Source organism: Medicago truncatula, chromosome 4 (genome assembly GCF_003473485.1).
Source record: "Medicago truncatula cultivar Jemalong A17 chromosome 4, MtrunA17r5.0-ANR, whole genome shotgun sequence".
NCBI lineage: Eukaryota > Viridiplantae > Streptophyta > Magnoliopsida > Fabales > Fabaceae > Medicago > Medicago truncatula.
The window spans coordinates 8,582,077-8,604,077 of NC_053045.1; the positions used below are offsets into that span (position 1 = coordinate 8,582,077).

General features: G+C 32.3%; 1 protein-coding gene across 1 annotated transcript; it reads left to right on the plus strand.

Moving 5' to 3' along the window:
• The first annotated feature begins 9,315 nt into the window (after window positions 1-9,315).
• On the plus strand, window positions 9,316-15,171 carry LOC11425551 (probable protein S-acyltransferase 14). The gene is made up of 7 exons (XM_024782409.2): window positions 9,316-9,798; window positions 11,466-11,685; window positions 11,779-11,870; window positions 12,121-12,244; window positions 12,320-12,405; window positions 13,012-13,077; window positions 14,399-15,171. Exons 1-7 carry the CDS (start codon window positions 9,589-9,591, stop codon window positions 14,516-14,518), a joined length of 918 nt encoding a protein of 305 aa, XP_024638177.2. The 5' UTR covers window positions 9,316-9,588; the 3' UTR covers window positions 14,519-15,171.
• Window positions 15,172-22,001: the final 6,830 nt, after the last annotated feature.

The window sequence follows — 22,001 nt, forward strand, 5'->3', positions numbered from 1 at the left end:
TATGGCGTTGGTCGAGCATTCTTCATAGTATTCACATGCCATTCCAGCTATTTAAGCTTCATTGTCTATTAATGTATGGTATTGCATTGCATTGCTATCTAGCTGTACATTATATGTTACTACTACTTTTGAATGAATAAGCAATATTGAGTTGTTCTCTAATTGCGTCACGCAACTTTTATTAAATTTTAATTTTTCAGTTAATGCTGTCATGTTTTAAATACGACTATGTTCTATAATTAAAAATATCCAAGTGTTTAAAATTTCAACTAGGTTTTCTTATTTTTGTCTCCATTCCAAATTGCATGGTAAGATAAACGTCTAAAATTCATAAAATAAGTGAGATGTACGTCTGAAAATTGTAATATAACTCTATTTAATGATAATGCCAGCATCAAAAAGGGAAATGTAAGTTTTTTTTTTTTTTTTGTATACAAGGGAAATACTTATAAGTTAAGTCTTTTGTAATTAAGCAGTTTAACAAATCATCATGATTTAAGCATTTCCATAAATCCGAGTTACAGCTATTTGTGTTTTTCTTTTTGGGTAACTTAATAGTTTATGGTAGAAAAGGGTCTTATTAATTTGAGTGATGGGAAAAATGCAATCACTAAAAAATTATTTACCGCATAAGGTTTGCGGTAAATAAGAAGTTATAAAGTTAGACTCAAACCATATAAAAGCCAACAAAAATACAACCCAATACCTAAATAAGATAACCATAATGAAGAATCCAAAATTTTCAAGCACCTTTAAGATGAGTGTCATTGATGAAAATCAAAATTGAATCCTTTAACATGAGATTCAAACCAATGTCATAAGATAGGGAGCAAGAAATCCCCAATTAAAATAAGACACTATACTACGCTTCTCGAAACAAGGGATCTCTAAAACAAGGTGACTAAGTGACTTTTTTTAAAAAAAAAAGGTGACGTGTCAATGTGAATGACTAAGTGCTGTGAAGCCCGGATACGAGATACGATACGGATACGATACTGCACCGATACGTCGATACGGCAAAATTTCAAAAATCAAGATACGATACGGCTGAGATACGTTAATAAAAAAATTATATAATTAAATGTACTATATAATTATAACCATTTTTTTATTATGCAAGTATATTAACAAACACAAGAAACCAGACTCGTAGCACATTAATATAAATATAATATTGACGATTAAGAGAGTGGTCATTAGTCAATTACATACGCAATATATACCAAAATTAAGAGCACCATCAGTGTTATACATCAATGCTACACTATATCCAAAATGAACTTGTTAGTGATATACTATATCGATCCAAAAAAGAATCACTATATCCAAAAAAAGAACACATCAGTACTAAGAGTTAACACTAACAAGTAACTGACGTTTACATCTCCTCTCCTCCATTCCCATCATCAAGATACAGATCAACTTCCAAATCCGGTTCATCCAAAGACAACTCTGCTAACTCAATTCCAACACCATCAAGCGGTTCATGCGCATCTCCTCTAATGTCCCACATTCTTGATTGTCCTTTCTTATATCCACATTCTTTCCTTGACAATAGTCGAAGATTAATATGCACATAAACCAAATCTTCTACCCTTTTTGGATCCATTTTGTTTCTTTTCAAAGAATGGATAAAAGAGAAAGTACTCAAATTTCTCTCACAACAGGAGGAAGAACAAGGTTGCACAGGAAGCTTTAAAGCAAGCTTTTGGATAGTTCGACGGTGGCCAAAGTGGACGGCGACCACTTTGGAAGAAAAAGTTGAAACCCTAATTTCTTAGAAAGGGAAAGATGCAATTGGTTGTGTGGTGTGGTGTGGGTCGTACTGGCACCAAAGAAAGATAAAGGAAATATATATATATTATAGTAATATAATGTTTTTATTCTTATTTTTTACACAAAAAAAAAAAAACAGAAATCAAAATAATATAAAAAAACACAAGTATCCGTGCGTATCGGGATGTATCGGAAAGTATCGGATAATTATTTTTTAAAAAATAAAATTTAATATTTAGATACTCTCCGGATACGTATCGGAAAGTATCGGGCAGGTATCGGTGCAGGATACGCAGGGGATACGGTACGTCATCCATTTTGAAGTATCGGGGCTTCATAGACTAAGTGACTTGTCCTTCACATTCATACGCACATAAAAATTGGATCATTGTTTTAATCAGTTTTTTATGAAGAAAATGGTCCAAGCCCCAAAGAAATAAATTAAATTACCACTAAGAGATCTTGCTAATTGAAAAAGAACCCAAATGATCTTCTAATTACCCTTTCACAAGGCAACTCAACTCTTGGGCCAATAATAGAATAGGTTCCATCACAGTTGACATTAATCCAACCTTCATTAAGTTGACTCCAACACATTGTCATACATCCTTGTATGAATTTGCAAGTTACCTATCTTGCCAAAACCATTATTTTCATACTAACATACTACAATTCTTGGCTAGAGACATGATCCTTTTTTTTCTTCTATGAAAAAATTTCACTTTATCAACGAACCAATTTGGAATTGTTTTTATTTTGTCTTTTAAACCCATTATTTCAAATTAATTCATGTTCTTAAAAGTAATGCTAATTGTAGTTTTGGGCATCTAGAAAATCATGAAGATATAAACTAAATAGACAGTTGTATATTTTTTGAATGTGTTTCTTTTTTTTTTTTTTTTTTACTTTTGCACCGGTTTTCGACCTATTAATGGTGGACGACTAATCCGGCTCATGCGTAGAGGCATGCGCACTGGTCAAGTGTTATTCCCCTTGGGAATCGAACCCAGTATTCTCAGGTACGTTCTTAGAAGGAGCTCTTTGCTACTAGAGCCTAAACAACTTGATTTTTTTTAATGTGTTTCTGATACAAGTAAGAGCTACTATTTATATTATATAGGATTGGAGACAAAGTAATAAAGAAAATAATTATACCTAAAGAAAGGCTAATTAATCCTAACATAATTAGGATATAAAATAGAATAATAAAAGAATCATAAACATATGTAACATACCCCCTCAAACTCAATTTGTCCTTACCCTTGCTCTTATCATTTATACATGCATAATCTAGTTGTGCCACTCCACAAACATTATTTCTAACTGGTTCATCACAAAACTAATTTGTATCCATACAACCTTCACCCTAATGAATAGGTTTTTCATCTACTTCCTTAGCAAAATTACCTTCTAGATCAACCTCTTCTTTTGAGTCATCAAAATTAATGTTAAGGGCACCGTTTTCTTCCGAGTCCCGGTGGTGGAGCTATGCTATGACTAGGGAAGGCCACGGCATGCAATCATTTGTATATAATACTCCCTCTCTTCCATGCATAATAACTGAGCCATTTGCAAAAAAAAATAAAAAAAATAAAAATCCCAAAATAACCGAGTCATTCCACTTTTCAATACAATATTAATTACTTTAATCATTTCCAATTCAATATAGAAAAACCCTTCAATATATACCACTTTACATTTATGATAGTAGAGAATGCACCAATACTTAACAAGTGCACTTAAAACTATTTTTTTTTTCCTCTCTCTCCTTCATTTATACATTTTTCTTAATACGTTTGAAATGAGCTTTTGACTTAGTTAACTCTGAACGATGGGAGTATCATATTATGTCTATGATGTTACACTATACACTTTATTCCAGCGGTTAGTGCCAATTTTAAACCTGCAAGCTGAAGTTGCATGTTCTAACATGCTTACTACTAGAGAAAAAAAGGAACCCAACCACTATGCCAAGTAGGGATGGCAATGGGTATCCAATGGGTAGGGTACTACAGTGCCCATCCCCATATCTGCATTTATAAAAAATACTCGTACCCGTGCCCGTACCCACGCGGACAACAACTTTAGTCCCTTTCCCATACCTTATGGGTGTGCCCATACCCGCATCCATTACTCTAACTTTAACTATGAAAAAACAAAAAAAACATCACAAATGAAATAAAACTACGATTCCAATTTTTTAAAATTAACTCATAAAATAATATGAATCGTGGTATTTAGTCAAATAGAAAACATCCAAAATATCCCTAGAAAATTATACACCATCATGATGGAGTTGTAATTGTATTAAGCAGTTGTTTGGTGTAAGTTTAGGTTTAGACTTAAATAGCTAAATAAATTAATTAATTATACATAAAAAATAAATAAATAATTTATGATATTATATAAATATGTATATACGGGGTTACGGGTCTGGACAATATAGTACCCTTACCCGTGCCCATACCCATTTAGTTTTGTGGGTATTACCCGTACCCGTGCTCAGACCCATAAAGCGGGATTTTACCCTATCCATTGTGGGTATTTTTTGCGGGTACCCATTAGATCTGGATCCAATTGTCATCCCTAATACCAAGATGAATTTATAGTATATTGGCTATAATATTTTTATTATGTGTCTAAAATAAAATAAAAATGTTTGAACGCGCACACACAAATAAAAAAAATTAAAACAATTAGTTGAATATGCTTTGATGGTTACAATCATTTGGACACACAATTTGAACACAATTGCATAAAATAGATATAATTTAATCATATTAGAAAGAAAAAAAACACATTTTTAATTCTTTTCTATTTATACCTGCACACGTGTGTGTGGGTATGCAGGCCTCAATATAGTTTGCTCAAATACTTGCGACAATATAAGATATCTTCTTAATTTATTTTAATTTTCTTTTTTGTGTCCAAAGATTATTTATATAGAATTGTGTCCAAATCTTGTACCAAAAAAATAATTTGTCCAAATAAATATTTTTCATATTTAGGCCCCCTCATAAAATTTGGCTTGGCTCCGCCTCTGCTGAGTCCCCCTTTAATCTAGTTAGATGGTCTTCAACAAGTCCATTTCCGAAATTTCATCTTCAGGTACAGTCCTAAATTCTGCCCAACTCTAGTCACAAACTCGTTTAAGTCCACAGTTGGGTCATGATCACCTGGGGTCTGTTTGGTTCAACGAAGTGGAGGGGAGGGGGTGGGGACATATATCAATTAAATATATGTTTGGTTCAAACGGTAGGAGGGAAGGGGATGAAAGATATTTTAATTAAATATATGTTTGGTCCACAAGGAGAGGGATTTTAAATCCAAGTTACTTTTTTTATCCCTTTAATCTTAAAACAATATCATGATTTTTAATCTTAAAAAGAATTCTCGTAAAAAAATAATCTTAAAAAGAATTCTCGTAAAAAAAAATAAAAATAGAAGAGAACAATATGTGGTTCTCCTTAAAAAAAAAAATGACATTGGCATGTTATTACGAAAAATAGCGTAATAATATATTGAAAATACTTAAATTTTTAATAAGGACAATTTTGTCATTTAAACATAAATATGAGGATAATTATGTCTATATAATTAAAATTGTATTAACTCGTCTCTCTTTTCCTCCTCTTCCCTCCAAAAAACTCCAATTTGGGGAAGTAGTAAATGAGCTTATGAATGATTTTGCTCCCCCCCCCCCCCCCCCCCTCTCACACTCTAAAAATTAAACCAAACACAACAAATTTAAAATATTTCCTCCGATCCCCTTCCCTTCACTTCAAAACCTCTGAACCAAACTAAATGTTAAGTCCACGCTTAGGTCAAATTCTTTTAATTCAACAGTTGGATCATTCTAATTTAAATCCACATTTTGGACTACTATAAATACCATCAAGAGAAACATCCACGTCAATTGGCCCATTTCTTTTAAAATTTATTTTCCCGCTTGAGAAATTGCTTAGAAACATCGGAAAATTGCTCATTTACTCCCATCAGCAGCTAACTACTACAAGTATTAACACAAGGTAGAGGATCAATGCATTAATGGTGGAGTGATTACTCAAAATCGTAAATCTCAATCATGATCAATGGGAGCAGAATTAAAGGAGCAGCAAAAACTGAAAGGAAGGATCACAAATTTATTGAGAAACCCGTTACGTTTGAAACCAAAACAGAAACAAATAGATGCTACAAATAAGAAGGATTGATGGGCAAACTTAAGGAAACAAGGGTTTACAGATAGGGTTTTGTAAAAGTGGTAACCGAATCATGCATAAGTGCGTTCTATTTATGGACTCATTTGTGCGCACCATTTCTTATGATGTACCGCGTTCCACTTTAACGCATTGTAACTTACAATGTACTGCATTTAATAATTTAACTAATAAATCATATTTATTAATTTAATTACGAATAAGTTCTACTTATAGTAAATTTATAAATAAGCCTTACATATTTATTTATCTTATTTCATCTATTTGTCCTATGTGTGTGACCATGCATGTTTCAGTCACGTTAGTAATAATATTATATCATATATTAATATTATAAACAACGATAATCATCTAACAATATGTCGTTGTCACCAAAGTTTTTGAGAATGTCATGTAATTTTGACGAAACATTTATGTGATAACAATCATATGTATAATTACCCCTTTGTCCTTATATCTATAGCTTTGGGCTTCGGTTGGAGTTAGACCTTGACCCGAAGTGGGACCTTGGCCTTGCCTGGAACATTTAGTAATTATTTGTTAGCTAATTTGTTCTTCATCGTTTAAGTTTGAATTTAGAACCTCCAACATACATCTTATTCCCTAGCTCAAGTATATGAAACTTGGATCAGATACTTCAAACACGAAGACATATTTGTGTATGTATCAGATACCAATATTCCGCAGATATGCATCCAAAAAAGTATTAGAATTATGTTTTAAAATTTTTAGAAAATATTTTATTGGATGCTTCACATATACACATATATTTTTAAGATACTTAACAAATAAGTATCCTAGAAAAGTTGAAGGGTAAATCTAATCGTGAACAATGTTGTGAAAATTTAGTTAAGATATATATGATTCAATTTGAGAGTTGGATGATTAAAATTGTCTCTTAATGAAATAGACCTAAAATTATGTTTTTAGAGAAAGGAGATAATTAGGGAAAGAAGTGTCAATTTAGTCAACATTAGACAAAAACTTATTTTAACTTATTTTAATGATGCTTTTGTTGATTTTGTAACTTAGGAATGAAAATAGATTATAAATTATACAAATTTACCTTAAAATATGAACTCTAGCCATTAAGCTACTTGAAGAAAAAAAAATAGTAATCAATACATATTTCTTTAAATTATTTTACATGTATATAAGTTTTATTATCAAAATTTTGTTAACGTATCTTAGTCGTGTTGTGTCTTAAATTTTGTTTGCGTGTATTTATATCTTAGTCATATCTTGTCCATACATTCGTATCGTATCGCACCCGCACTACATATCTCGAGCTTCATATATTCAAATCTGTTGAGCCATATAACCACTTATTACAAACAATTTCCTTCTAATATAATACTATAATTTCCTTCAGAACTATTTTCATCTGTCACGGTTCTGCCGTAGATGGACTGTGTTCCGACGTTTGTTCAGTTTGGACTTCGATCGGATTGATTTGGCTCGAAAGGGCACTTTCGCTTGCTGTTTTTAGGGAGTTGTTGGACCTTGAATCGTTTCTGTGTTGACAGACGATTCATACGCCTGCCTTGATACTTTAGACACTCATGCTACGTTTTTTTTTTGCAGTCCTGTTTCGTATCCACACGTGGGTGCGCTGGACTGTCCGTAGTTGTTTCTATTTACCACTAGTGTACATATTTGTTGTATCACCCGTTAGGGTTTGAGTTGGTGGTTATCCGGGTCAGGTTCATGCCCCCCAGTCTTGTACTTCCTTTTTATTTTAATTCAATTTCTACTTTGCTTAAAAAAAAAAAAATACTATAAGTTTGTTGGGAAATATTAACTTGTGACTTGAAGCATAAGTTAAAAAGTCAAATATATAAGTTTTTTCTTGAAATTGTACATTCAAAGTTTTAAAAGTTTCAAAAATTATATTTTCAATATAAAATTTATCTTTAATTTTCATTTTAAGTTCCTTAAATTGGGTTCTTAGGACAAACGTTAGTATTTGTTTCCTAAAAATGATTAAACTACAAAAATTCTACTTTTTACTTTAGTTTTAATTTTAGATACAACGATAACACACAAAATATTTTTTGATGAAAAATACAACAGATATGAACCTGTCATGTTTGGATCCATATCTATTCACACTATGATTACCATAAAAAGGAAAAGAAAAGAAAAGAAAATATGGTGCAAATTCTTTGATAAACTCGTCTCGTTTACCATTTTCCGTTAAGGTTTGAAAATGTCAAGTCTTATATAACTCACCTTCTAGATTTTATTGACCAAAACGAAGCAACTTTAGATGCTTACATCACCTATTTATTACCCTGTTATTAACTGTTAACTATTAATAGCAGTGTCAATCAAAAACTAAACTAACTAATTTTGCAAAAAGAAAAGAACGACTACACTAAGAAATCAACCCAATTACTATTTAACCCAACAATGTTTGAATGAGATGATACAATTTATCTTTCAGCTCAAGCAAAAATTTTAAGTTTAAATCTAACATTAAAAATTTGACCCCGTGTGTTAAATCTCATTTAAATTTAGACTTAATAGCAGTTTTAACCCCCTAACTTTTCCAAAGTTGCAACTTTGGCCCCTAAGAAAAAAATTACAAAACTGCCCATAAATTTTGTATCTGTGGCAGTTTTGGCCCCCTAGATCAATTTTAACTTGGTCTACGCTGACGTGGCACCCCAAGTGAGGTGCCACGTGTTATTTTATTTTATTTTTTACTTTTTTTTTTATCAAAAATTGGCATTGGGGTCAAAACTGCTACAATTGCAAAACTTATGGGACAGTTTTATAATTTTTTTTTAGGGGGTCAAAATCACAACTTCGTGAATATTTTTTAGGGGACAATAACTGCTATTAAGCCTTAAATTTATCATCTATTATAATCCTACTCAGTTCGAGAGAATATTTTCAACAGTTGTATGTAGATGATATTCAATTCACACAAAAAATTCTAATTACTTTATTTTATTTTTGGACAAGTATTCTTATGGTTAGAAATTTATCCATAAGATAAATAAGTGAAGAAACAGAATTCGAAAAAACCAATTAGTATTTTTTTTTTTTGAGGAAAAAAAATTTATTTTAGGGATACTTTAATTATTTTTGGTAATAATAGTATTCTATTAGCTAATTTCTTTTAGGGATACTTTAATTATTTTTGGTAATAATAGTACCCTACTTATAGCTAAATAACCACCACCTTCCTTAAAAGTAAAATAATAACCACCACCTTAACACTCACCAAAACATTCCCATAAAAAATTTTAAAAAAAAACTCATAGAATATAAGTTAAATAAAAAAGAAAAAAAAAAACTCTTTTATTCATCATAAAAATAAATGTTTGAAAAAAAATTCAACATTTTCTGAATCTCTATATCGTGTTCACTTCAATCTTCTTCTCCACTCCAAAAATCCCCAAATTCTCAATAAACCCTAGATTCACCAAACCCATGACCCAATCAAAAAATTTCTAGCTCCGAGGTTGTTGCTGTCGGTGTTTTTCGTGAAAATTGATGATTCTGCTTTTGTGGGGTTGTTGTGAAAATCGAAAAGTTTCAAACTTTGCATTGAAATCGAAGTGGGTTTTGGTTTTTTTGATTGATTATGCATAGATCTGGAGCTACGATGGCATGGAACGTGTTCAAGTTCTGCACAGCTTTACGAGGACTTGGTTCGATTATGATTTTGTTGGTTCTTGGTGTTGTTGGTGTTACTTATTATGCTGTTGTTATTACCAATTATGTTCCTTCTTTGTATAATGGAGGGTTTGATTCTCTTATTGCTGTCTTGGTTTTGATCTTGTTTCATGCTTTGGTAAGTTTCAAAAACCCTTTTTTTTTTTTTGTTAATTATGCTTTTAATTTTATTTGAATTTGTTTGTGTTTTGGTTTGTGAATGTTTTTAATCTGTTTTTGATTTGTTTGAGGATGTTTAGGATATGATGTTTTCATTAGAATTTAGCTTGTTGACTTAGGGATCATGATGATTTATAGTGTCTATTTGATGGGTTTCAGTGTGATACTATGGAGATGACATTGAGAAGTGTGAATTTTGTTTGAAATTAATGGAGAATAATGATTGTTCTGTTGGAAATTTTTATTAGTTGGGAATCCATTTGATTTTAGCTTTTGCTATCGGATTTTGAATGCAGCGTAGAATTAAGAGGTTAGGGATCTTAATTGATGGTGGTTATTCGAAAAAGTGAGAAGTAGTTGTCAATGTTTTAATTGCATCCATGTTGTGGTCTTGTCGATGCTTATTCGGAAAACTACATGTAGTTGTCAGGGTTTTAAATTGTAGTTGTGTCGCGGTTGTGTCACGGTGATTGACTCTGTGGAAATTTCGATCAAGCATGGATGATGTTGTCGCGATCTTGGTAACAAAATAATGGTTATTATCTTGGAAGTTTTCATTAGTTGGGATATTATTTCATTTTATCTTTTTTGTCAGATTCTGAATGCGGCGTAAAATAATGATGTGTTAAGATATATAAATTAATGGCGGTTATTCGAAAAGTGAGAATTAGTTGTCAGGGTTTTAAATTGCATTCGTGTTGTTGTCGTGTTGTGATGCTTATTCGAAAAAGAACAATTAGTAATCAGGGTTTTAAATTGTAGTTGTGTCGCAGTCCTGTCACGATGCTTGATTTTGCGGAAATTGCGATCAAGCTTGGATGGTGTTGTCGCGATCTTGGTAACAAAAGAATGGTTGTTCTCTTTAAAGTTTTCATTAGTTGGGATCCCTTTTCATTTTATCTTTTTCTTTCAGATTCTGAGTGGGATGTAGAATAATGAAGTATTAGGCATCTTAATTGACAGTGGTTATTCGAAAAATAACTGATAGTCTTTAAGTTTTTAAGTTGCATTTGCGTCGTGATGTTTATTCGAAAAATGAGGTGTTAAATATCTACATTGATGATGCTAATTTGAAACTGACAAGTATCTATGAAGGTTTTAAATTGCATTCGTGTCGCAGTGCTCTTTGGAAAAATGACAAGTAGTCATCAAGGCTTGAAGTTGCATTTGCGTTGTGTGATGTAATGTGTTTGCGTCACGATGCTTATTCGAAAAATGACAAGCAGTCATCGCTGTTTAAAATTGCATAATTGTCGTGTTTGTGTCACGATGCTTGATATCGCAGAAATCGCGATCAAACATGGATTATGTAGTCATGGTGGAGACATAAAAAACCGTGACATCTGGACACAATCACGATCACAGACTGTTTTTTAAACCTTGGTAGTTGTTTAAAAATCTGAGTTACTGGAGAGGATGTTTCTTCAATATATTTTTTCCACAAGTGTTTCTTCAATATATTTTTTACACAAGTGTTTCTTCTGAAGTTTATCTACACAAGCTCATACAGATGTTTAGCTTTCGTTAAGACTTATTTAATTAGTTTGATTGATTAATGAAGTGTCGTTTATCTGGTATGTGAATTGAATGATGTGCTAATTTGGAATTTTCCTCTTTATTATGCAGTTGGTTATGCTATTGTGGAGTTATTTTTCCGTAGTTTTTATTGACCCTGGAAGTGTACCTCCGAACTGGAGGCCTACAATTGATGAGGAGAGAGGAGAGGAAGACCCATTAGTTGGATCAGAGTTCAGTAACGTGCAGTGTGATCCATCCAATCAACGGATCCGGTATTGTAGGAAGTGCAACCAGCTCAAGCCGCCTCGATGCCATCATTGTTCAGTTTGTGAGTTTTTTCGCACAGAAAAGTATCTGTTTTTTGTAGTGTCACATTTAGAACAAGACAACTTGATTTTATTCCTTTTCGGTTTGATATCAGGTGGGCGATGTGTGTTGAAGATGGACCACCATTGTGTGTGGGTAGTTAACTGTGTCGGGGCTCTAAATTACAAGTATTTCCTTCTTTTCTTGGTATGAACACTCAACTAGAGTTACTTATTTGTTATCCAGTTATTACTTTTATGAATGATATTATAATTATTTCTGACTTGCAATGGTTGTATTTAACGTCTCTGACTTCCTGAGACATTAAAGTAAAACCAACAACACCAAGAACCAATATCAGTATTACTATAACACTGATTTTCTAAATTTCTTGTTTTATTTATGGTGCCAATAAAAAAAAACTTGGTTAACATGATCTGATTAAATGATCTTGCAGTTTTATACTTTCCTTGAGACGTCTCTAGTGACGGCATCGTTACTGCCACATTTCATAGCATTCTTTAGTGATGGAGAAATCCCTGGAACACCTAGCTCTCTTGCTACGACTTTTCTTGCTTTTGGTAGGATCTCTAACACTCCGTTCTAGATTTTGATTCCATCTGTGAGTTTATGTAACAATGTTGGATTACCTGCAGTTTTGAACCTCGCTTTCGCATTGAGTGTGATGGGATTTCTGATTATGCACATATCGTTGGTGGCTGCCAATACAACCACTATTGAGGTAAATTTTTCCATAAAAATGAACCTTTTTTGTATTACTTGGGATAGTAGATCCCCTACACCTTATCCAACTTTCACCTGAAGAAACTGTTTTGCTCCTTGTTGAATGGCCGTATTTAGGTCCTGTTTGGATAAACAACTTACATAAGCGCTCATACCTCAAGTACTTATCATATAAGTACAGATGTATAAGTTATTTATTTTACAAGCTTTAAGCTATCTCAAACAGTTTTTATATAAGCTGTAAGTTGCTTTCCTAAGCTATCTTAGAGAGCTTATGGAAGTTAGATGAAAAGAGATTACGGACATTTCATTAGCTGTTTCTATAAGCTCTCTCAAACAGTCTCACAAATGCTTAGTTGACTTTAAATTGTTAAGCTCAAATAAGTTCACCTAAAAGATTCCCTTAGTTGAGTTTAAATTGTTGAAATATTTATGATGCCTGAACTGTATCCTCCGTTGCTGAGGTAAAAGCTGTGTGAAAATGTGTTGCAAAAAGATTACTGTATTTTTCAATATAATACTTTCATATGCTTTTCCATGTTGTATGGAGTTTTGCTTATGTGAAGTGGATACTGATCAATGGTTTGCTCTTTGTTGTGAGCAGGCATATGAGAAGAAAACTACTCCAAAATGGCGTTATGATCTTGGTCGTCGGAAAAATTTTGAACAGGTCTGTGCTTGCTGTAACAGTGTTTTGTCACTTTATTTTTATATGTTCTGTAACCTGTATGGGGTATTTTCATGTCAACTTCATAAAAAATATTTGATAAATGGTGTAAATATCAGTCCAATAAACTCATTTTGTGTTAACAATCTTGGCACTATTGATTAAGGAGACTGGATGTTCAATTAAGTTTTTTGATGAGTAACTTAAGTATGCATTATGGGGAATAAAACTCGGACTCTCTCTCTCTGTCTCTCTCTCTGTCTGATCTGTATATGTATCCCTTGTCCTGTTGCTTTTTATTGGATTTCTTAAACTTTTGATATTTGATCTTTCATAGAGTTTGAGAGTGATTCTTTAGCTCAACGTGAGCTCAATTCTATTTTCCATTGATGATTTCTAATATAGCAATCCCAAGCTTACTAAATTCTGTCAGCTGTCAAAACTGGTATGAATTCAGTTTTGGACAGTTACAAGGTAGTTACAGTTAGATTCTGCAGTTTTCTAAATGTTATGAATTAGAGTTAGTTGAGCTAACTCTAATTCTATCCTGTCACTTTCCAAGATGTCATAATTTGTAGATTATCTATCCTAAATAATCCAAGTAGAAAATACTTGCTGAAATGTCCAGTTTATGTTAAAGAAGTTTCTAGCTATGAAGTACAGACACAAACACCAAACAAGACACTGACACCGAGATGTTGACAGTGACACAAGTACTTATATAGTGAAGTAACCGAATGACATGTGTCTGTGTCAGCTTAGGCTCCATTGTCTAATACATCATCGTGTAATTTTATTTGTGGAAAGACAATGGCTTGTCTACCTACTAACATGGACTAGTTTTTACACAATTTTGCCACCCTCGTTTTCCCCATGTGCTAGTTAAAATATGGGCAGTGTAAACTTGTGCTGTATTGTAAACATAGTTTCATTCAGATTTTGAGGCCAGCCTCTTTCTGCACATGTGATCTGTATAATTTTTTTTGACTCGATGTCTCTTTATGTTAGGAAGAGAACTAGATATTATTGGCATATTTGTTTTTGATATATGGGTTGAATAACAACCATTTTTTTATGTTTCCATGGAAAAAAGTAGGAATATTTTTACTTTAGTCTTGTTGCAATTTAAGTATAGACACTTCAAAATGTTTGTTGCATCCTGTATATTCTTATATGTTATATACCAATATCCTAAATATATGAAGTACAAACATTTTGTATATTCTTTCTTATTAATAATAATTAATGTCTTTGAAATAGTTGGTTCATAATAGAGATCATTTTGACCCTTACATTATGATTTATGTTGCTTCTTTGATATCAGGTTTTTGGGATGGACAAGAAATACTGGTTCATTCCTGCTTATTCAGAAGAAGATGTTCGAAGGATGCCAGCTCTTCAAGGTCTCGAGTATCCATCAAAACCCGACTTCGATTCCCAATAGCTGAAAAACCATAAGGGCATATTTGGTTTAAGTTTAATGTTTTCATCTTATACTTTCACTTTTAATTGCGAAACTGTTCCCGGTTTTCACTCCGTTTCAGGTTTCAAACATTTGAATCGAAAACATGTTTTTCGTTTCATGTACAAATCATTAAAAACATGAAACAGAATTAACATCGGGACAGTTTCAAAATAAAAGTGAAAACAACAAAAAATATGAATCAGAAAATGTTATCTCAAACCAAACAGAAGTGTACACATCATGTAACAAAAGGCATATAGACTCTGAAACCCTTTGCTTTCTCACTCTTACAAATCCGGCTTGTAAGTAATTCTAGGCTCCAAGCAATTCATCTGCACAGAGCTAGTATGATTTTTTTTTATAATGTTACTTAGAGGTGCATGTGTTAAGTTGAAATGGAGGGAGCAATGAGAGGGGAAAGTGTGAGGTTATGGTTTGACAGGCTAATGTTCAAGTTTCCTTATAGTGTGAGGATTTTTTTCCCCAAGCAATGCAATTCTCTTGCTTCTTTTTCTTATATTCAATTCTTAAGAAACTAGTAGCATTCCAATACTTGTATAATATATTCTCAAATTGTAGATTATTAGTAATCTATGAATTTAATTAATGTCAATGAGTTGTTAGTCAATGAATTCATACATTTCTTAAATTAGTCCCCTTTATTCTTTATTTTAGGGTTTTGTGACCGGGCAAATATGGTGATAGAGTTCAATGTAAATGCCTGTGAGAAGATCTAATTACTCGCTTCGAACGCCGCTGAGCACAGTGCTTTGTCATGTTCCAGTGATAGAAAGTTAATCGATGAACACAAGCTGACTAAGCAAGGGAACAATTGGATCGACACTCTTCGGTCTGGTTACAAAGGGAATCAAGTGGAGTAGCTATTATTTAAATTTTAAATTAAAGAAATATGAACTCCCAAAACCCTCACAATCGTTTATAGTAGATATGCTGTGAGAATTACCTGTTGAAACTATTAAAATAATATTGAGAACAAAAAAATCTCTAATTACTATTGTGTAATTTTTGCATACACGTACTAAGGACAACATAGGAAACTTGATTTCCCTTTTCTTTTTAATTGGACTGGACAACATAGAGGAAATAAACAAAATACTATTTATTTATTAATTACTCCATCCATTCCTTTTTAAGTGTCGTTTTAGAATTTTAACATAAATAGCGAATTGTATTGTTGTGCGCTTTATATTTCTCTCGTAACAAACAATTTTTTAGATATTATGCATATTTATAGAATTTTAACTCTTCGTGAAGGTAACAAAATTTTGTTTAAAGTTGAAGATAGCAAGAAACAAACAAAACAAACAAACTTGCAAATATATAACATTAATCAAGGAACGAAAATCACCACAGTTAAACAAAAAACGGGAGTAATAAAAGAAATTGCAGGTATACCAAACTAAAAAAGAAATAAAGTATTCTACCAAAAACTAAAAAACCAAACGTTTAATAAGTCCTTCTAGAAACATCCATCTATAGATGAAAATCTTCATTAGGTAATAGACAATCACAATGGTCTAATTCGTAGCTGTAATCAGCAAATTGATTTACGCCAATTGTATAACCTGTGAAAAAAACAAGAAACAAATATTAAAGATACAACTCATCAATTTTTTACTAAGTCATAAATATAAATTAACTTATTATCTTTAGCTGTGCTGTTAAAGTTCTCTATGGATTCCAAGGTCTTCTTGAATATTTCTTTGCGTATTTTCATCTCAGTGCTGTATGAGTATGTTCGATTATATTCCAGCATCCATTGTTGAAAAACTTCATCAACTGATGAGGATGATTTTTTTGAGAGTATTCGAGACATGGCTGCAGGGTATGTACATGCCAACAAGATGATGATGAAAATTGTAACAAGCTTCATTTGATTATTTGATAGATAGATAACAGAGAATGTTAAATTTGTGGACAAAGAATTGCCAAAGCTTCTTTAGAACTGAGGAATATAAAAGAGATATGAGCACACTATATACTAATGAGAATATAGGTGGGGTTAGGGTTTGTTATATTTTCACACGAAAATTTTGGGCTTTTGTAACGGAAATTCTCAAACAAAAAAAAAAGATCGTGTAATTAGCAAGAAATGCAAGGCATTTGAAGTCTATCCAACTAGATGGAACATAAATAACGCAACAAGAAAAACGCCCGAGGCGATGGGGTTGATCAGCTAACAACAAATCCGAATTTTGTCCTTATTTATTATTCCTTCTATATTAATTTTGTTAGGTCTGTAGCAATTTAAGCTAATTTTTTCCCCGCTCATTTTACTGTATTATGTTAGCAGTAGTTTAACCTAACAAATTCCATCTAAATTAATTAATCCTTATCATCATTATTTATTAATTTTGTTAGTTCTGGAGCAATTTAAGCTAATTTTTTCCCCGCTCATTTGTTGTATTAGGTTAGCAGTAGTTTAACCTAACAAATTCCATCTAAAAAGATGCATGCACCAATTTTATTCCTTTCCTCTTGCCATTTTTTTTCTTTTTCAGTACACTTTTTTTTAAGGAAATATTTTTGTACACTTATTTAATATTAAAAAAATGCATCGCACCAATTTCATTCCTATCATGTTGTCTTTTCTTTTTGTTAATATCCTTGTTCATTATTCCTTATTTATTAATTTTGCTGGGTCAACAGCTTAACCTAATTTTTTCCTACTCATTACCTTTATTAGGTTTGCAATTATTTAACCTAACAAATTCCATCTAAAAAAAATACATCGCACACCAATTTCATTCCTATCCTCTTGCCCTCATTTGCTTTATCCTTATTTATTAATTTTGTTACGTCTGCAGCAGTTTAACCTAATATTTTTTCGTTTATTTGACCAGTTTTTCAGCTATCAGTTATAAGACATCAGCTATAAGCTAGTTTTTCAGCTTTCAGCTAGCTTATAACTTATTTTTACCAAACACACCCCATATACATTCATAAATTTTGTTTCATTCCAAAACCTAGAACACACATAACGTGCAATTTCTTCTTCATTTTTCTTCCCATCTTGATTGTTCAATTCTCTCGTTCCAGAATTTCCGTCGTTTCGAATTATCGTGAGAATCGCTGCCAACCTTTTGATTCCAGACATTGTGAGAATTATTGTTGTTTCCGTAATCACATCAGGTATTGTGACTTGATTTTCTTCTTTATTTGATTTTTCATTTTCGTTTCTTTCTCACTACTATCGTGACTTGATTGCAACCGTTTGACATTATAATGTCACAGTGGTGACTTTCAACTTTGGCATGAATTCCAATGATGCTTCCATTTTTATTTGTGTTTTGAGTTTGATTGAGCTGTTTGAGAATATATAAAATTGTATTTTATCATACATATTTTGCGTTTGATTAAGATAAATGGATATTCAATGTGTTGATTATTAATTTTAGGGTTAAATATGTTTTTGGTCCCTATAAATATACCAACTTTTTGTTTTAGTCCCTCTAAAATTTTCCTTCAACTTTTAGTCCCTAAAAAATTTTCCATCTTCACTTTTGGTCCCTTCTTTAAAGTAAACTCATATGTAGAATTCATACTTTTTAGTAAAATTTTGCAGAAAAATTCATAATATTATAAAAATCTCTCCCAAAAAAATTTAGAATTTTTTAACAAAACATGAATTTAATATGAATTTTTATATTTTTGATTCTTAAAAATTTATATTAAATTTATGTTTTGTTAAAAAATTCTAATTTTTTTTATGAAAGATTTTTATAATATGCTACACATTTCTGCTAAATTTCATAATAAAATACTAAAATTAACTTAAAAATAGGGATAAAAAATAGTGATTGAAAATTTTATAGGGACTAAAAGTTGAAGAAAATTTTTAGAGGGACTAAAACGAAAAGTTGATATATTTATAGGGACCAAAAACATATTTAACCCTTAATTTTATTTTTGGTACAATATTATTAAATTTACTTTTGGAATTTGTTTTATCCAAATCATTATATTGTGTTGTTATGTTGTTTCTGTTCCGGGTGAATTTTGTGTTGCCGAAATGAACATTTGTTGAGATTGTGAACATAGTGTGAGGTCGGTTAACGCTATGGAAGAGAAGACAAAGTGAAATAAATAAATAATAAATAATGCTAATAGAAACATGAATTTCATAAGGCGGGCGTTAATTCATGAGCAATTCGTGGATATAACTTTTGGAAACAACGACGATCTCACGATGTCTGGAATCAAACGGATGGCAACAATTCTCACGATAATTGAAAACGGCGGCAATTGTGGAACAAGAGAATTGAACAATCAAGATGGAAAGAAGAATGAAGAAGAAATTGCACGTTATTTGTGTTCTAGGTTTTGGAATGAAACAAAATTTATGAACGTATATGATGGGTTGAATTTGATGTAAAATTTTAATTGTTATAAACCCTATAGTGTAAATTAATCAAGATTGTATACCTAAATATAATCAAATAAAAATTAAAAGTTACCTTATTAAAATTGATTTTTTTTATAGAAAAATTGACTCATTTATTTGACATTTAATGTTATATTTGTATATTACATTTTAATTGGTTGATATCTTGAAATGGTAAATACCCCCTAAACAAGAGAGGGTAATCTAGACCTCACCCTAATTTAGGGTCCGTTTGGTTCGAGAGTTTTGGAGAGGAGGGGAGGGAAAGAGACGAGAGATTTTTAATTTGAAATTTAATATCTACTAACAATACAATCTTACACCTTCTCAATATTTTAACACGTTGTTAGAATAATATCATTTTTGTTGCCTTTGTAACATATATATTTACATTTTTGTGGCCTTTGTAACAAAAGATCATATTTAGAGAGAGAAAAAAACTTTCATAAATTGATGTGATTTTGTATAAAAAAAAATCCTTTTACATTTTTCTTTTTAAAATAAAAAATGGAATATACTAACACCGGCGATGGTTCCTCTAAAGCACAAGGTGTACTAAAGAAGTCACCCCAAAAATAAACAGTCACTGTATAATTACAAAGCAAAGGTTTGTCGATACTCAAACAAAGTAATGGGTCCGACCACCATCTATGAGTGCCATAAACAAAATTGACATTGTTAGCTTTCAGCCACCAAAAAAAGTTATATTTAACCTTTTCTAAAAGTTCTATCATGGTAGCTTGAATATTCTGTTGTTTCGTTCATTCCAAACTATCATTTTACATTGATGTATCTAAACAAACTAAATTATTTTAAAAAGATGATTTTATCACAACAAACAAATTGATCGTACCTGATCAGTAGGTGACTGCCGGTGCATTAAATGTGGTGGTTTGAATGGTGGTAGAATGCGTCAAGAGTACTTCTTGGAACGCCGGGGGGTGTGTACCTGCAGGTGCTCCGACGCTCAAGTAAGTAGAGATCATAGAGTGAGGGTTTAGAGAAAGAGTAGATTCTACATTGGGGACTGCTAAGAGTCCCCTATATATAGAGGTGGAGGACTGCAGAGCCATTGTAATGGCACACCTGGGTCCAACAGTTACGAAATCGTGGAAAGTGTAACCGCCAGAGAAATAATTGCGGGAACGTGCAAATAGATGTTATGGCTCGTTTGAACCGGTCCTGCTTGCTCCGTGCACCCCCTTCGCGGAAAAGGGGTAAGTCGCAAGTAATGTTGCAAAACGTGGTGTTTGGGCTTTGGATTGTATTGGGCCTAAGTGAATGGGCCTAAGATCCTTTTGGACGGTCCAGAACAGTAGCCCCTTAAGTCGTTGCTCTTGATGAAGAGTGATGACTTAAGGGCGGACATGATTTACTGCTCGTAGATGGCGCAAAGGGGGATTAATTTCGTATTCAGCGGGCGAATAGAAAGAGAAGCTATGCTTGCCTCTATTTTTCGAAGCTTCGTCGGTCTTCCTTGGTAGAGACCGTTGGTTCTGACGGAATGGCCTTGCAAGTTCTCCACTAGAGAATAGGTCGAGCTAACGAGACGTGTGAGAACGTCTCGAATGTCAGGGATCGTTTGTCTTGGATAACTACATTGCCATGCGGATAGGGCGGGCATGTGTAGGGACGCGGTCGCTCATATCCTTAGCATATTTGTTTTATAACCAGGCAGGTTCGGCAGTTGAACAAGCATTGAGAAGACTAAGTGTTGGAACACTAGTTAATTCTAGTGAAAAGTTGGATAGAAAAACACTATGTAAGAACTAGTGTGTGACTTAAAAATGCCCCACATTGGTGAGTCCTTCTTCTGCTTCTACTCCCTTCTGTCCCTTTCAGTTTCGATTCGAGTGGTTACGTACCATATTGAGTGGTATTAATCAACGATCAAGCCATATTTTGAGGTGTATATTCTCGAGCGATTACATATTGTGCAGTACGTAATCGTAACAGTGATCTGGGCTGTTTTATCTTGGAGGCGGCGCGGTTGTTAGTCTACCTTGCACTAACTTGGATAGTGCCGTGAAACGTCTTAAAGAGAGCGACCTGATCGTGACTTAACTCGGTAATTTCTTTGGTATTAGTTTCTGATTTTTAAAAACACGAAAACAACACTAAGTAAAGAAGTAAATTAGTTGAAACTAGTTCAATGGTGCTAGAGATAGAGCCGGACTAAAAAAAATTATGAGTTGTGTAATGACTTAAAAGTGGTTATAATGAAAAATTAAATATTTTTAAAGATTTAACAATTATAATTTATCGACAGCATAAAAAAAATTACACCGAGAAAGTATATGAATTGAACCAAAAAATGATATTGAATGTTGATTTAGAGGACAATGCTATAACTTTAATCTAACTAATTACAACTGACAAGATTTCACTACATATGACTATCTCAGCTTAATAAGGGATGCTTGGTTATTGTTTTCGATCATTAGAATTTAATTTATATATGTTAGTGATATTGTAAAGTACCTCTTCACACATTTTTTTTGGCTAAAAACTTTACAAACATCTAATTATTGCATACGGAGTAAACATTTATCACAAGTTAGCAATCCGATAAAAAAACACAACAAATACATAAAATCTAATAGTAAGTGACTCAAGAGCACTAACTATAAGTCTTGAATTCAAATTAGTCTCTATTATTGTGCGTAAAGAATATTTGTTTTACATCATAAAATCATAGTAGTGAGTGTATTGATTTAACAAAAAACAAGTAATCACTATATTGAATGAGGAATTGTATAGAGTTTTTTAAATAAAACAATTTTCTGATTTAGTTAATGACATGTGCCTGAATGGCTGCAATGTCTAATGATTACTCATTTAGTTTGATATAAATTATTTTCCATAAGTTAATAATTAATTAATTTCATTTTTTTTAATAAAACAAACTCCTTCTCTTGCAACTTTGAGGTTAATCTTCTTTATCTTGGCTTAGACTATCGGAAACCATATTAGCTTGTCCATAGATAAATTTAATCTCAAAACTAGACTCTTTACCTGCGCGGGTCTGTCATAGACTTTTGGTCAATACATGTATTT

Coding starts and splice junctions, on each gene's coding strand:
- LOC11425551 (XM_024782409.2), top strand. CDS start 9,589: ATGCATAGATCTGGAGCTACGATGGCATGGAACGTGTTCAAGTTCTGC. Junction 11,871..12,120: donor AGTATTTCCTTCTTTTCTTG/GTATGAACACTC, acceptor ATGATCTTGCAG/TTTTATACTTTCCTTGAGAC. Junction 13,078..14,398: donor GTCGGAAAAATTTTGAACAG/GTCTGTGCTTGC, acceptor CTTTGATATCAG/GTTTTTGGGATGGACAAGAA.